The 16,855-nt window shown below is 44.3% G+C and overlaps 1 protein-coding gene across 1 annotated transcript in view; it reads right to left on the reverse strand.

The window, feature by feature from the left end:
• Positions 1 to 11,703: 11,703 nt before the first annotated feature.
• Positions 11,704 to 16,855, reverse strand: part of DUSP16 (dual specificity phosphatase 16) — a 111,298-nt gene continuing 106,146 nt past the window's right edge. The window contains exon 7 of the mRNA XM_032803025.2: positions 11,704 to 16,008. Within this exon, the coding sequence (XP_032658916.1) occupies positions 14,829 to 16,008 (1,180 nt within the window). The 3' untranslated portion in view covers positions 11,704 to 14,828. The remainder of the gene's footprint in view (positions 16,009 to 16,855) is intronic.

Consider the following 16,855-nt stretch of genomic DNA (forward strand, 5'->3'; position numbering starts at 1 on the left):
TGTGTCTGTGTCATTATTGTTATACAGGCCCTGCTCTAGCCCCCCACGTAGTGATGCTAATCCAGACCATTTACCTCAGAGCAATTCTATTGAAATCTTGGCATCCTTTGGTTTTGCATCAGGAGGTAAATGTGTTGGGAGCCTTTAACATGCTGGTCAGATTGTTTGCTGCTGCCTTTAGCTGGAAGACTGTAGTTATATCTTTGATGGGAGGCTAAAGTGTCTATTGAGCTTGGTGTGTTGGCTCAGCTGCCTTCGTTCTGAGAGCAGTTGTGAGTGCAGTGTTTCATGACTAAAACCACACCGCCCTTTGGGATTATGCTCCACAAACTGCTCCAAAGGCAACAGGACGTTCTCACTCTGTTGCAAACACCATGCAGCTCTGCAAGGGAGGCAGTGTGCTCGTGCGGGTAGAGCTCTGCTCTGGGACGTAGACAGCTGGGTTCTATTCCTGGCTCTTTCACTTGCCTGCTGGGTGACCTTTGGCAGGTCAGTGCACCTCTCTGGGCCATGGTTTCTCCATCTCTAAAATGGGGGTAATAATACTTTACTAACCTTTGTACAGTACTTTGGGATCTCTAGATGAACAGCACTATGTAAGCCACAAATATGTAATGATTGGAATAGCTGCTTCATGATTAGTGTTAACTCAAAAGTGAGGAACCCTTCCCTGCTTTTGGCTTGTAGCGACCTGAGAAAAGAAATCAAGACCCACAATCAGGCCCAAACGTGTGCTTGTTACTTTAATCACAAAATGTCACTGGGGGTGAAACACACACGTGTACTTGGCTTGAGTAGTCACTACACCATTCCACAGGGCACATGCTGCAGCAGGCCTGGATCTTGGAATCCTGAAGCAGAGTGTGATTCCTGTTGGCTGCTTTGAATGCTAGTAGTGTATTCACAGTTCTGTTTGAGAGCCTCCTGTGACATCCTCCCCATGTAGTGGATGGTTAGGTTATTTACCCAAAGGTTTTTTGAATGCCTCCTACGGGGCTTTAAAAACATTATTGTACATGTAGAGAATTTACTCAACCAAAGTTTGTGTCTAAGCACTGGTGAATAAGAGTGACTCAGGCTCCTGTCAATATTAATTTCTGCCTATTGTTCTCCTTTGTTGCATCACCTAAGGCCAGGTGGTTTGTATTGGTATCCATATTGCAGAGTGCAGCCCACTTCGACTTATATTTGAAACATAGCAATGTTGGACTCAAGCCCTCTGAACATTGTGTGGGAATAGAGTCCCTTTGAAATGAGGAACAATTAATGATTCAGATTTGGCAAAAGATTTATTGGCAGGATACATGCAGTAAAGGCAGCTTAAGGAACCCAGTTCTCCACTGCTTTATACCGTGTGTACTTGTGAGCAAAATGCTGCCAAATCAGAATTCTCCCTTTCCTCACACCAATGGTAGCATTTTACACAGTTGTGTCTAAGCACTGGTGAATAAGAGTGACTCAGGCTCCTGTCAATATTAATTGCTGCCTATTGGCAGCAAGCTGCTTATTGTTCTCCTTTGTTGCATCACCTAAGGCCAGGTGGTTTTTATTGGTATCCATATTGCAGAGCGCAGCCCACTTTGACTTGTATTTGAAACATAGCAATGTTGGACTCAAGCCCTCTGAACATTGTGTGGGAATAGAGTCCCCAGAATGTTCTGGAGCTTTGCACCAGTTCTAATGACAACCCAAAGTTCAAGGCAAGGGGGAATCAGGCCCCGAGGTCCTGGGCTCTTTCCTAGATTGTCAAGACACTTGCAAGCCAAAAGCCATATAACACACATTGCCTCCGTAGTGGAGGGATCCATTTGCTAAATTGGGGAGCACTGTAATAAGATCCCTTATGCACCTTGGCGCAACCCTGATCTCTGCCCACTATTCCATCATCCCTGGGTGTCTGACATGCCCTCAAGCAGCTTCAAACAGCCGCCATATTTCCTTAAATCAACCTGACACACAAGTATTACCTTCTCTCTCAAATTACACTGGCATGAGATCGAGGATGGGCAATATTCAGTCCTAGACCAATGACGAGTTGTGCAGAGCTAGGAGCTGGAGGCTTATACCACTGGGTAGGTCACAAGATACCAGAGCTTACATTTTGTTAGGTCTTTTTTTAGAAGGTAGGTACTGTAAATGTTTTCTCTCCTATAAAGGTCTGGACAGTTGGACTCCTGGTATTAAGGTACTAGGTCAGAGGCAATATATCCTGTGGTTCCTCAATCTATTTTGTCTCCCTAAGTGTGGTCACACGTGCATACACAACACTTGACCATCTTCTAAGTACTTTCCAATATTGCTCCTTGCAGCACAAGTGAGGCAGGTGTCTTGAGTATTCTCTCCATTTTACTACAGCTGCAGAAACTAAGGCAGTGATGTAATTTGCTGCAGATGACACAATATTCCCTCTAATTTTTAATGTCCATGTGCGGAATTAATTTTGTTATGTGCACCAGTATGGAGGTGATGTGTGGTGGGGGTGGGGTTGAAGGGTTTGGAGTGTGGGGAGGGGGCTCCGGCTGGGGGTGCAGGCTCTGGGGTGAGGCTGGGGATGAGGTTTGGGGTGCAGGCTGCTCTGGGGCTGCAGCGGGGAGAGAGGACTCCCCTCAGCCTTTGTAGTAGCATCCTGGGGCCAAGGGAGAGGCACCTTTCCCTGGCCAGGGCAGCTCTGGGACCGCGGGAGAGGTGCTTCTCCCTGCCTCTATGGTGCTTGATAGCCTGTCGTATGGCCGCACAGCTTAGAGGTAACTTAGATGCCACAGCAAATCAGCAACTTCTTAATTTACGCACTTGTTGCCATGAAAGATCTAGAAAATGGTCTGATTGTGAAAAAAAGTCTTATTTGTGAGAATCTGGTTGTATAGCTCTCTGGACGCTGCTGAGCACCCTGTTAATGCCTTATAAATAGCAAGGAAACAACAATGTGGCAGGCAGGCATCAATGCTGGGCATCAAAACAAACCAATAAAAATAGTAGCTTAACTGGAAAATATAACTGGGCCCTGATGCCAAACATCCTCAGAGTGTCAGCCATTCTATTCAATGGGTGGCACAGAAAGCGTACGTGTGACAATTGCTTTGTAAAATGTCATGTACACGTTCTCTAATCGTTAACAATTTTATTTCATTTCTCCACCGTTCGATTTTGTAACCCGTAAGTCTTTGGCCCACTTGCGGTGGGAAAGCTACTCCCTTCTATAGCTCCATAAGCTGCTGCTTTGGTCATTTTGCTGCTGTTGGTTTTCTTAACTGCTGCTGCTCTCCAGTTTGCTCCACGTCCTACTTATTGGCTTCACCTCAGACATATGCGATACTCAAGGTGTTAGATGCTCTTTTTACCCTTCATGCTGTTTAGTATGGCATTTGGTGAAAGCCTGGAGTCCCTAGCCTACAAATGCAATTCCTTTTCCAAACCTCCTCCCAAACAGCATCAAAAATAGTCCCAATAACGCTCTCTGTTATGCCATCCATGAAACACAGCTGGCCAGTAGTTCTGGAAGAGATTCAGCCCCACACCCTGACACTAGTAATACTCCAAGGTGACTGTAAAAGGAAAATAAACATTCCTGTCCTTTGCTGCTGCATTATGATGATAAAAAAGGCTGATGGTTGGGGGGTTGCTAAAAAAATTCTTGCTGCATGTTTCTTTTGTTTTAAACTAGAAATATTAGTCCTTGGCCTCCTGTTATTGATTGAAAATCCTCTGGAGAACAAGGTGGGTTTCTGATATTATAGGGCCGTGGTTCTCAACCAGGGGTATATGTACTCTAAGGGTACACAGAGGTGTTCCCCAGGGGTACCTCAGCTTATCAGATACTTGCCTAGTTTTACAACAGGCAACATAATAAGCACTAGCGAAGTCAGTGCAAACCAAAATTTCATACAGACAATGACTTATTTATATGGCTCTAAATATTATACACTGACATGTAAGTACAATATTTATATGCCTATTGATTTATTTTATAATTATATGGTCAAAATGAAAAAGTAAGCAATTTTTCAGTAACTCTGTGCTGTGACACCTTTGTATTTTTATGTCTGATTTTGTAATCAAGTTGTTTAAATGAAGTGAAACTTGGGGTACACAACACAAATCAGAATCCTGAAAGGGGTACAGTAGTCTGGAAAGGTTGAGAACCACTGTCATGCGGGATTGAAACTTGAGTCGGTTTTCTAAACGTGTGTTTTAGTAACACCTATTTAACTCAAACTCTTTCCTTTTGGAGAAAGGAAGATTACTTACTTTACAGTAACTGGAATTCTTGGAGATGTTTGATCTGTCTGAGTATACCACTGTGGGTCTGCATGGGCTATATGCACTGAGACTGTCCATGCCTTTGTCACCTCGTGCTCTGACCCAAAAGCATAAGGGGTGACGTAGCCTGACCACCTCTCCCAATTCTTTTTCTACTGTGACTCACCTTAGGAAAGGATCTGAAGCAGAGGAGAAGGCAGGTAGGCAGCGAAATACCCACAGGGACCATACATCTCAGAGAATTCCAGTTACTGCAAGATAAATAACCTTCCTTTCTTCTTCGAGTGGTGATCCCTATGGCGTACTCCACTGAGGATGACTTACATAGTATTCATAGAGGAGGGGGGTGCGGGGAACCATGCTGTACCACAGACTGCAGGACCACTGTACCACACTGAAGGATGCGCTTGTACCAGACTGTAATATCCAAGAGGGGAACACCCTAAAGAGAAGCCACTGAGGTAGCTTGAGCTCTAGCCAAGTGAGCCCTCCACCCCTTGAGGGGAAGGAGTCTCCATCAGCTCATAGCAGAGCAGGAAGCAATCTGAGATCCATTTAGAAAGTCTCTGTGAGGAGATTGCTTCCTCTTCCATCCTCTCAGTAATGGAAACAAAGAATCTCAGAGATTTCTTGAAGGATTTTCTCCTTTGCAGGTAGAAAACTAAGGCGCAGCAGACATACAGAGACTGGCGCTTCCTGTCTTCTTTGGTTGGTGTTCTGAGGGTTTTGAATAGAAAACAGGCAGGTATGATCTGAATCAAGAGGAGTTCAGAGGGAATGTTGGGAATGAACTTGGGGTGGAACCTCAAAGAAACCTTATCCTTATGAAAGAACTTGTCTGGAGGGTCTGCCTTAAGGGTGCTGAGCTCACCGAGTCTTGTGGAGGTGATTGCAGTCAGGAAGGCCACCTTCTGAGACTGATAAAAGGAGCAGGAAGCCAAATTTTCAAAAGGAGGATTTATGAGCGCTGACATCAGATTGAGGTCCCGGGTTGGTGCCGGTTCTGGTACCAGAGGAAATGTTCTAGTAAGTCCTTTTCGAAAACCTTAAAAGTTGTAGGGTGGGTGAAGACTCAATAGTTCACCACCACAGTATGGAAGGTGTTGATTGCTGTGAAATGCACACTGTAAGCTGAGAGATAGGCCTGAGTTCTTTAGGGAAAGGAGATAGTCCAAAATGTCTGAGTGCTTTGGAGGTATTGGACGACGTTGGCACCAGATAGAAAATCTTTCCATTTAATGGTGTAACATTTTCTCATGGAGATCTTCCTGCTGTTATTAAAAGATGTGTTGTACCCCTGTGAACATGTCACTTCCTGGGAGGCTCATAAGTTCTCTGATGGTAAAAGAGGTGAGGTGCAGGACATAGTTTATAAGGAGATGGTTTGGAGTACTTCTCCAAGGTGCTGGGGTGTAAATACCAGAGGAGTAGATGGTTGCACAGGAGTCTTTAAGAGTGTGAAAAGACTTATCAGTTTTCTCACTAAGTAGATTGTTGCTGTGACAGGGCTGTGACTTATCTCTTGTGAGTACCTCTTGTCAGCGAGGTGCAAACCTGCACTCTCTGCTTGCGGTGCCCCTTGTCAGCTGTTGCCCTCATCAGGTGGGTCTTCAGTGGCTCAGCCCTACAATGAAGTCACACAATCTGAACACATGAAGGAACCTTTCCTGGGGTGAAAGGTCCAACAGGACCTGTCCCTGTGACCTTGTTACTGTCTTTAGCCCTGTTTCTGCGCTCAGTTCTCAGCCCCTTCTGGGCTACCTTTAAGTCTGTGTCTGCCCTGGTAGAGAGCAGTTCCCGCAGGGCTTTCACCTTGAAGACTCTAAGTCCTGCCCTTCACTTGCGCGTCTAAACAAGCCTTATCCCCTTCTCAGGGCTTTGGCCACACCAGGCCCACCCAGTACTCCAGATCCTGACCCAGGGACCCTATAAATAGCAGACAGGTGATGCTTCCTGCAATAGTTGCTGCTGCTATTCCCTAGGCCACTTCCCACGTAGCCCCTTCCTCTTCTTGGGTTCTTGGTCCCATTTGAGCAGGGTCTGTCCTAGGGCTCCTTGTCTGGAGAGTTTCCCAGTCTCTATCATGATTTCTCAGGGTCTTCTCTCAGGCATTTTTGCCTGGAGAGCTTGTAACAATCCTATCCCTGCTTGTGCAGGGATTCTCCCTAGTCCTTTACCTGTGGAGTTTTACAGTTCCTTAGTCCATTTTCACCCTTCTGGTTCCAGCCAGCAACTGAACTGCTCGGGCCCTGCAGTGCCTTTCAGCTGAGCCTGCTGCATTCTGATTGGCTGCTTTCCTGCAGCCTTTCTAGGTAGGCCTGGAGGGTACGCAGCCAAAAATTTGCCAAAGCTCTGGAGAGGTCAGTGTGTAAGTATGGCCTGCCTCCAGTCCTATGCTGTAGAGGAAAGATGTGGTTGGGGTTGCTTGAAGTCACGCAACCCTAGAGAGTGTGAAACCAAGATAACGTCAGAGCAGGGGCTGTGGCAGTCAGGGCCAGCTCCAGGCACCAGCAAAGGAAGCAGGTGCTTGGGGCAGCCAGTGGAAAGAGATGGCACGTCCGGGTCTTCAGCGGCGAGTCCCTCAGTCCCTCTCTTCCTCTTTGAGCTGCTGCTGCAAAAGAGGAAAAAAGCTGGCGCCGGCCCTGGTGGTAGTGAGACATTGGACAAAGTTCAACATCGTGTTACTTCAGCCACCAGAGAAGTGCTGGCCTATGGCTCCTTATAATTTTAAATATTTAATTTAAAAAAAATTATAACCATTTTGAGGGGGATTAGATCAACAAATGATTAGCAAGTTTATCCTTCCACTAAGAAAAATAGTTCCAATCTGGAGGAGAAAAGAGCAGGGGAAGGTTATAAACAATGTTTAACGAAAGAAGGAAAAATACTGAGTGTTTTCATTTCTCTTTTCGCTCTCCATTTGGAAGGTTCCCTGGTCGAGCTGGGTCCCCTGTCCAGCCCTCCAGAAGCCAGGAAGCCTTTCAACAGCAGTTTGTCTCAACAGGCACCTGCAGCTCCCGCTCTAACAGTCATTCAATAGTCCAATTTTAGTTAAAGTAGCACAGAGGTAAAAGGGGATAGAGGACCAGAAATTGCTCTAGCCCAGGGGACAACCTTGACTTGAAATATTTATTCGGTTTGGCACTGTTTAGGTTTTATTAATAAATGAAGGATGTGTGATTCATGCTGGAACCTCCTCTGTGGTCACTTCTTCAGGGGGGGAAAACTTCTTTTCTTTAGACATACTGTCCAGTTCCTGTGCGTTATCCTGGGGGTGGAGGTCTTTAACCCTGTTCACTGTTTTATGATGCATATCCTTTGAAGTTAACTGTCTCATTCTGAAAAATGCTTGGAGTTCAGCTGTGGGGTAATCCTGTAGTGATTCAGCCAGCAGCCATCTAAGCTGCAGGAGAGCGCTTTAAGTACAGAAGTGTTCATTAATCACACTAACTCTGTATTACCTTTTCACACATGCACTATTAGTTTAGCAACAGGTTTTCTGCATGATAATTTCTAGCTTTGAAATACAGCACTGGGCCTCTAGCCTGTTAAGCAGGAGGGTTGACTATTGACCCCTGGCATTTGCTACCATAAGCATAGCATTAAACACACCACCAGTACAGTAGTAGCTATCTCCTGGTGTAAAGGTGTGTTACTGGGCAATGGGTTTAGTGTCATATGTTTAGGACTGAATTGTGCATAGCAGAAGGACTTGAAACATCTGCTAAAGTTCTTTCACTGGGTCTCATTTCTGCTGTGGAGGGAGGGAAGAAGATGGGGTAGGATTGTTCAAGGGGAAACAAGGAATTCATGGGTGGGAAAATGCAGGCTGCATCTCCCTGATCAACCCATAACAGCAACCAGCCAGCTAGAAGACCAAGGGCTAAAAGGAAAAAGCACATGAGTCTGCCTGCATACATTGGGTTTGGGATAAGAAAAACAACAATGCAAAAACTCCCCTTGGTGCTGGGGTTTTGAAAAATACAAAATAAATACTTGTTAAACCAATTTGTAAGTGATTGTGGGATGTTACCACAATTGTAGTCCAGGCACCTGGAAGTCCTATTTTCTCACAGGAGTCTGTCAGTGTACCGCAGCTGTGACCTGGAATGGCCATCTCTCAAGGTATAGAGTTAAGGTCCATTCCTGAACTAAGAATCACTCAGGCAGTAAGGCCTCTGTACCCACAGAGCCCCAGCACTGTTCAGGGCACTACATGTGGGGTAGGCATGTGTTTGCATGGAGTCAGTTGCAGTTTCAAGGCCTTAATTTTTTCTCCATGCCAGTTCAGTCTTTGACCTCTTTGACACTGCCAGAGCAAAGCAGTGACTTAATCAAAGGCTCTGTTGCTGTAATCTGTAGTACCATAGTCAGAGCTTTACCTCTGCCAGTTCCCAAACAGTAGGTGGAATTACATATTCAAAAATTTCCCATAAGCTAAAAATAAATGTAAATGACTAATTGTCAGCACCTCCCTCTAATAGGACAACTCTATAATCTTTCAGTCTCTTTTGCAGCAGTTGATAAACCTAATTACACTCCAGCTTTTTAAAAAGGCAGCGCTTTCAGGGAAAGGGTAGAACTGCTGAATGCTAGAAACAGCTGTTTTGTTTTCTGTTTATAACAGTTGTCCTTCATCTGGAAGTATAAACTGTAATGGAAGATTTATTTCTAGAAACTCTAATATGTCTTACGTATGACAGTTCCACCTGGAAGACCTGAATTCCAGTTGAACTTCAGGTAATACTCTAGAAGGGTAGTTTGCCAGGAACTCAGTTGTCCAATAAGGATAATTATGAGCAGAATTCTTTTGGGCTTCAAAATAAATTGTATTGTGGGATGAGTGTTTACTGTGATCACCACAGTATTACAACAATGGAATATTTTTTACCTCAGTAGGAATTTAAAGGTTAAACAAATGCAAGGGAGTTTGGTGAGGGAATAGCATGGTAACTAAAAAACCCAACTATTGAATTTAAACTTCAGATACATTTTTGCTCAGCTTTAATGTGAGAGAGAGGCAGGAGCTCCTAGTGAGAACTGATTTTCAGAACTGTTCAGCCTTGGTCTAACTCTGGTTCTACTGAAGACGGGGGCCGTAGAGTTAGGCCAATAATGAGTGCTTTTGAAACCACCACCCCTCGGAGATTTTTCATAAACAGGACAAGCACCGATCAAATCAGGTTGTGTGGTTGCTGTGTTCATAACTAACAGCAGCTTGTTCCACTGCCCTTCACTACTTACAGCAAGTTACAGTTTTGACAGATGAACACTCTGCACACACACTTTGGGAAGCTTGAACAACCTGCAAAAATGTCTCTATAGAAGTGTTACTTACTGCTCTCTTAATACCTATAAAGTAAAGCATTTCAAATTTGTTAAGTTCCTTTCACTCAACAGCACTATATTGCCTTTTTTTGCATTATGGAGTTCTCTTGTTTGTGACTGGAGATGTAGACCAAGTCATCCACTAGAATCTGGACTGAACAACCCAGGTCTGAAACTTGGCCTTGAGATGATGCTAAAGGCATGTCTACACAGCAACTAGACAGCCAAGGCTCAGGCTGCAGGGCTATTTCAGTGCTGTGTAGACTTCTAGGCTTGGATTGGAGCCTGGGCTCCAGAGCCCTGAGTGGTCAAAGGGTCCCAGAGCTTAGGCTGCAGACTGAGCCTGGAAATCTACACAGCAATGAAACAGGCCCATGTTTTTCTTTGCTGTGTAGACAGAGGTTCCACAGGTGAAAAGGCAGTGCATTTAATCAGTAGGCTACCAGACCCCTGAAATAGTAGGAGACAGATCTGAGAATGTTAGAACTGGCTTGTGGCAACATGCAAGCTGCTGGTGCAGCTGACGAAGGTTTGGTGAGTCCAATTGTATTTCATCTCCTTCCTTTCTGCCAGAGAAGGCTTGGGGTCTCTTGGTGCAGTGCTCTGATGGCACCAGCATGGAGCACAGGAGGGTGGGTGTGGGGAGAGAAGTACTGTAAAATCATGCAACGGCTGGGTGTTGTATGCAGAGTGGGTGTGAGGAACAACTGGAAGATAAGCAGACTCATTTTGAAATTACTCTTGTTCCTTTTAAGGTCTATTTCTCATGGAGAACTCAAGTGCAAAATGTTGTTCTATTTAAATCAGAACTCAACTTGCTGGGGGCAGAGTGAAGTCGAGCGAGAGCAGATACTGCAAGGTTTCCAAAATGTGCATTTTTCTTCACATAAGAACATGAAGCAGTTTAGATGAGACGTTGCTCCTGCCCTATTTTTTTTTCCTGTATTGGATTCAGGCATTTATTTAGCACTGGCCCTTTGTTTTCAGAAAGCCAGCACAAAGATAGATTGCTAGGGAAGGGGAAACACAGAAACTTTACCCTCTCCTTTTTAATATTGTAAATGGAACTTGTCTTTTTAAAAAAAACAAACAAAAAACCTGCTGAATTTTGGGTGGATAGTTAGGAATGATTTTAATAAGCTGGCAAGCAAGGGTTTGTCATTATGGGTTTGTCATTATAGCCTCCAGTGGTATCACCCTTGACTCAGGCGTGCTGGAACAATTTGTGTAGTGGGGGTGCTGAGAGCCATTGAACCAAACTGTAAACCCTGTATATGATGGAATCCACTTCAAGCCAGGGGGTGCAGCAGCACCAATGCCTTGACCAGCTGGTAGGTTGACATCTCAGCCAAAGAAACAGCCTCATCCTCAGTTCAGTACTGGAAGAGTTTAATCTTACTTGCTTTTCCCAGAAAAAAAGCAGCACACTTACTGCATAACTGCTACAACTTAAGTCTCAAAGGTGAGGCCAGGCTGGCATGTCCACTGTCCCCTCATGTGTCACTCCCCCTCAGCAGCAAGAAGGCACTGTGTGCACACAGCTGCACATGCAGCATCAGTCAAAGCCGTTATCTGTCATGCTAAACAAACTCGGGGAAGGGCAGCATGAGAGCATAGCACATGAGGCACTCCCTTGGCCCCTAGGTAATTTAAACAGTGAAATAGTTGCTGCAAGACCAGTAGCACAGCTGTTCTACAAAGCCTCAGACTATCCACTTGGGGAACTGGATTATTGCCTAGTAAAGCAAGTACGACTGGGCAATTGTGTTTAACAACAACAGACAGTTTAAAAGGCTAACACAAGCATACAACAGCGTTTGCTGTTCTAATGGGTAGAGGGTGTGTAGTAACAGGCAACGCTACCAAATGATTATTGAAGATATAGTATCACTACTGCCTGCCAGGTGTGACTAAGCTCAGTTAAAGTTCAACATTCATTTGCCTCCACTTCAACAAAGCTACCCATTCTGTAACTAATAAGCAGATGACCAGAAGCAGCTGCTGACAAAGTTCACAACGCATACAGGAGATCCAACCTCTTGGTTGCCTGGAACTGTGTTGTATGCAGACAGGTAGGTGCATGCTCTGCAGCTGACTGCAGAAAAAGTCTCACAGCCATTCTATAGAAACAGGTACCACTTCTGATTTTATTTCATCATAACATACAAGTAATGCTCATAACACATCAAGATGAGAAACTCATCTTTGAACCATTTAAACAGCTTGCCATACACCAAAGAACATTATATTCAGATTAAACATTTACACACTTCTCCCCCCAGCCTCCATCTCACTTTCCAAACTTCTTAAACCCATTTTCTAGCATCTCTCAGGTACAGGATATGAGTACAGAAATGAGCTAAGGAGATACCACTACTAGACAGGCTCCAAGGCTTCTTTCTCCCATGGTGATCTGCTCAACAGCCCAAGCCAATAGACTGCTGATCCTGCAGCATGACTTAACTGTCGATGGGAGGATGTTTGGAATTATCAGGAGTTGCAATGAGACCAGATTTCAGTTGCCAAGAAAGAGGGTTTAAACAAAAAAAATAAAAATCTCCTATTAGAAGCCTGGAAGATCTTAGCTTTGTTTCTGCTGGCAGGGATGTCTTTAAAATACTTTCCAAACCCTGTTCTTATGAAATATTTGATTTAAAATGGTTACTTAAAAAAAAAGTGGTTGTAACTGAAATCTGGTTTACATGAGATCTCATAAATGGATCACATGTATCCTGTATGTTACACACATTGTGTTGTTTGTATGCTGAACAATCACTTTCACTTGCTATATCAAACAAGTGGCAGTATGGGTAGTGATTAGCCAAGATCTGATATGCTCTGTGGCATCAACCTACATGCTTGCCCAAACTACCCTCCCTTCCTGCATTTCATACACACACAACAAACAGTCTATGGATTCAACCATTCCAGTTGCAGTCTGTGTGTCTCGCACGCTTTAGGATCAAGTTAATCAACTCTGTAGCTTTCTCTCAGTGGTAGTTTTAAAAAAGTCCATCATAGGACATTTAAGTCACATCCTAGCCATAAACACAACGAAAGAGACACAATCCTGTCCATTTCTCAATATAGTAAAACCTGAGATTTGAGTCACCAACTAGCTACTCTTAAAGAACAAAAACAAGCTGCTGACTTGTACTAGGGCTTCAGTGACTACCAGATCTTAACTGACAAAACCTCAGCCAACTGCTTTAAAAAGCAGTTAATCATTATAAAGTATTTTATATTTTCAGCTGCCTGCACTGAAACTGTACAAACAGTGGGTCCTATACATCTCCCCCTCCCCTACACCTACTGCAGGACACTGTAGGGATCTGGAGAATTTTCACTTTGTGATCTTTGTCACAACACTGGACTGAATGACGAAGCAGGTTAGACCCCTGCGTATCATCTGTTGTTTTAATACCATAATCCTCTAACAAGGCATATAAAATGGCTGGGGGAAGTGGCAGCCAGAGTACCACAAGAATCACAGGCTAGAGAGAGAAAGCAGCTGGTTTTCTCCCTCTCAGAATAAATTAAAATAAAATAAAAGAACAAGCCCTATCCCTGTCCCCTCTGGCAGCAAGGATATGACAAGATCTTCCCTAGCAGGAATCTCCAATAGGTAGTTAAGGCTCCGAAACAGGTACTGGCCAGCAACAACAAAAGCAGCAGTGGCAGGATTTACAACTCTCGCCATCAGCAAAACTATGTTGTAGTAACACAGAAGGCCTACAGTGGGGATAGAGACAGAACCGCAATGGCCAGATTCTCAGGTTAGCTTAGAGCATGTCATCGGAAATTCTTTTATCTCCAGCACTTGGTCTTAATTTTTTTTTTTTTTACGTCTTATTTCTTTAAATGCCATCTTCTACCCCCAGCCCATGAAGGATAGTAATGTGGAACCTCTTCTGTCGCTCTTGGATGATTGAGACTTTATCTTAACAGACTGCTCCACTTCTCATCTGAAGTTAGTGGGTCCGACAAGGTTTGAGGATTGAAGAAGGGATATGTACATGACTAAGTGTGTGCGAATCCTCAAAATTTGGGCAAGGATGTGGAAACAATTACTTTTTCCTTTTTTTAAAAGGTGGGAAGTAGAGACTAAGCCTTCCCCTTTCGGGAAAGGGGAAAGCACAGATGGGGCAATTCTCATACTGTTGCTACATTTGTAGAGGACAAATCCAAGGCTTTTACCAATTTTCTTTAAAAAAACAAACAAACAAAAAAACCCTGCTCTCTCCTCACCAATTAATTTGCAGTAGACAAAGGGATGGTGCTACTTGCACCCAGCCACTTATCTCTTGCACATAGCCCTAAATATTATCCACCATTCATGCTACAGCATTCAGTTCTTCCTTTAGTATCAGGTTTAGAGGTGACAGATCCACACCTCAAAGCCAACTTCATAATCACACACTAAAAAACCCTGTCTGGTTTTGTGTTAAAATGAACTGGGGAGTGAGCACATTTGAGAAGATTAAATTTTACCACTGGTCTCTAAGCCAACTGAGAAACTTGTGCGTAGACGGCTTTAATCAGTCTCACTGTGTGGCCAGTCATCTATTCACACTGCTTGCAAACTGACTACCAGAGAGTGGGTAGCCATGAAAGCTTTATTTTATGAGGTATGATTTTGCTCTAAAGCAGCTTTCTGGCAAGTCACCTCAAACCTGTCCATTAGAATGATAGTTACATCAATATTTACATTGTCTGAGCTTTGTTTTTAGCCCAGCCCTGCTGTGATCAGTCACCACTTGTTTGGATTCATAAGTAGTCTGTGTCCTAAGGAAATGGATCTCTCTCCAGAAGTTGGCTCAGTCTCAGGGCTAGGGTGCATTGTTGATTTGGGGGGGAAGGGAGGGTTTGAAAAGGGATGCTAGAATTCATTTTTGTGATTTTGAGTAGTGTGTGTCAGTGGAACCAGGGAGATGGCCTGTCAGTCACTAAGAAAGCTTCCTTTAAAGGATGTGCAATTTGTCACATATAATTGCTTCATCTGTCAGGGAAAACTTCTGAAACACCTGGCCTTCCACCTTTAGCCGGAGGGAGAGAAAAAAAACAAAACAAAAAAATACAGCGGCTCTCCCCCATGCAGATTTTAGTTTGTCATGTCTGGTATAAATCTATTCATTGCCTTCACATTGAAGCCCCAGATTTTTAAAAATTTCAGATTTACAGGGAATTCTTTTAAACAACGGGAAAAATAAGCCAGCTACAGTGTCACAATTGTCTGCTATTTCTCAGGATACCTCAATGATTTCCATGCTGCCCGAAAAGCTAGACTGGCTGCCCACTTTCCCCAGTTCCTCTCGGGATCGGTTTTCTGACATGATGCTCTCCCCAAATTCCATCTGGCAGCTTCTTCGCTTAAACTGCTTTTCAAAGGAGCTTTCCTCATGCCAGCTGCGCCTTGAGTCACCTCTGTCACTGTGCTTCTGCCTCCTGCGCACAGCGCTGGCCTGGTCACAGCCAGTGGGCAACTGGCTGCAACTGTAAGCAGAGTAAGTGGCGCTGCTCCCATAGATTGCAGAAGCCGAGTAGAAGTGTGAGGATTCCGTAGCAAAATACCAGCTGTTGGTAAGGGATGTGGTGGATGTCTGAGGAGCTAAAATGTCAGAGTGCCAGCCTTTCAGGCCCAGCCCAGCAGCAGACTTTCCCACATGTTGCTGACTGGTGGAAAGACCAAACAGGAAGTTTGTTCTGTAGTTGTCTTCCATGCTCCCACTTCGATGCAGCGGGTACAACAGTGACCTTTGAATTGTGCTGCCGCTGCCGGTCCTCCCCATGTGCTGCCGCTTGCTCTGGCTGTCCAGCTGCCAGGCATTTTGAGGTTTTTTGGGAGGATTGGCCACCTCTTTATCGGGGCTGGTCTCTGGCGTCTGTTCTGAAACTTCCTGGACAGGAGAGAACTGACACAGCTTGTTGCCGCCATCTAGAATACTACAAACATTCAACTGCTTTAAAGTGTCCTCTGCCGCTGCAAAACCCTGCACCGATGTGGTCACACAGCTGCTGCTTGCTGAGTAGGATACAGATTTGATATCCAAAGAAAAGGAGCGCTTCAGTCTGTTGCTATCTTCTACCTTCTCAGAGGACACCTGGAGTCCATTTATGCCCTGTACCAGCGGGCTATCCTCAAATGCTGTTAAGTGCGAGCATGGCAGACTTCCAGAGTCCATTGGCTTCTGCTCCACAGGCTTGGAGGTAGAGTTAGTGCCAAGCTGATTAGTGGAGAGGCCACTGCTCTGTCCACTTTCAATGACCAGTCCATGCTCACTGCTTTTTTCCAAATGCAAACGTTTCAGCTTGCTAATTGACCCAGGCTGCCCCGTCTGGTTCTTAATCTTCTTCTCAAAATCCAGAAGCTGGCCCAGGAAATTGAAGTTGGGAGAAATTGTTGCCCTTTTTTCTTTCACAAATCTAAAAAGAAAATACAAGAATTATTTAAAAACCCTACTGTTTAAAATGTGACTAATATTCCCACTAAGAGTACGAGGCTTACAGTCCTTGGGGTGTCTTGATCCTTGTTAAGATATTTGAGTCAGGTTCAAAGAAGAATCATTAATAGATGCATGGAAGAGGCAACGACGGAGGGATAGCTCAGTGGTTTGAGCATTGGCCTGCTAAACCCAGGGTTGTGAGTTCAATCCTTGAGGGGGCCACTTAGGGATCTAGGGCAAAAATCAGAACTTGGTCCTGCTAGTGAAGGCAGGGGACTAGACTTGATGATCTTTCAAGGTCCCTTCCTGTTCTAGGAGATAGGTATATCTCCAATTATTACATTAAATTTAAATTAGACAGCAATGAATTGAACAACTCAAACGTAAGCAACCAGACAACCCAAAATATTCTCTCCCCTTTTTACACTTTACATAGCTCTTCTTGAAGAAGAGGGGGAGAAAGGTGCCTTTATTTTTGCTTCCTCACTATATATAAAGGTGTTATTCTGTGCAAGTTTTTACTTCAGATTCTCTGGTTCCGGATACCCTGTTTTGCTGGGATTTTTTTTTAAGAGCCTGTCAGACCTTCTTTGTATATTAAAAGAAAAAAAAAGAGTTCTTCATTCTCCCCCACCCCCCGGTAGATCACCTTTAACCTTCTCTCAATATTTTAAAATTAGTTTCCCTTGCCAATATTAGCATTGTCTGACCACCTCTCTATCCCGTTTTTATCTTCTTGTAGGCAGGGTCAGCCTGTTCTGCAATATGTTGGGCCTAATTTGCGCAACAACGACCACTGGTTTCTATGATACATCAATCTTTCTGTC

The sequence above is a fragment of the Chelonoidis abingdonii genome, chromosome 1 (assembly GCF_003597395.2).
Source record: "Chelonoidis abingdonii isolate Lonesome George chromosome 1, CheloAbing_2.0, whole genome shotgun sequence".
In the NCBI taxonomy this organism is placed as follows: domain Eukaryota; kingdom Metazoa; phylum Chordata; order Testudines; family Testudinidae; genus Chelonoidis; species Chelonoidis abingdonii.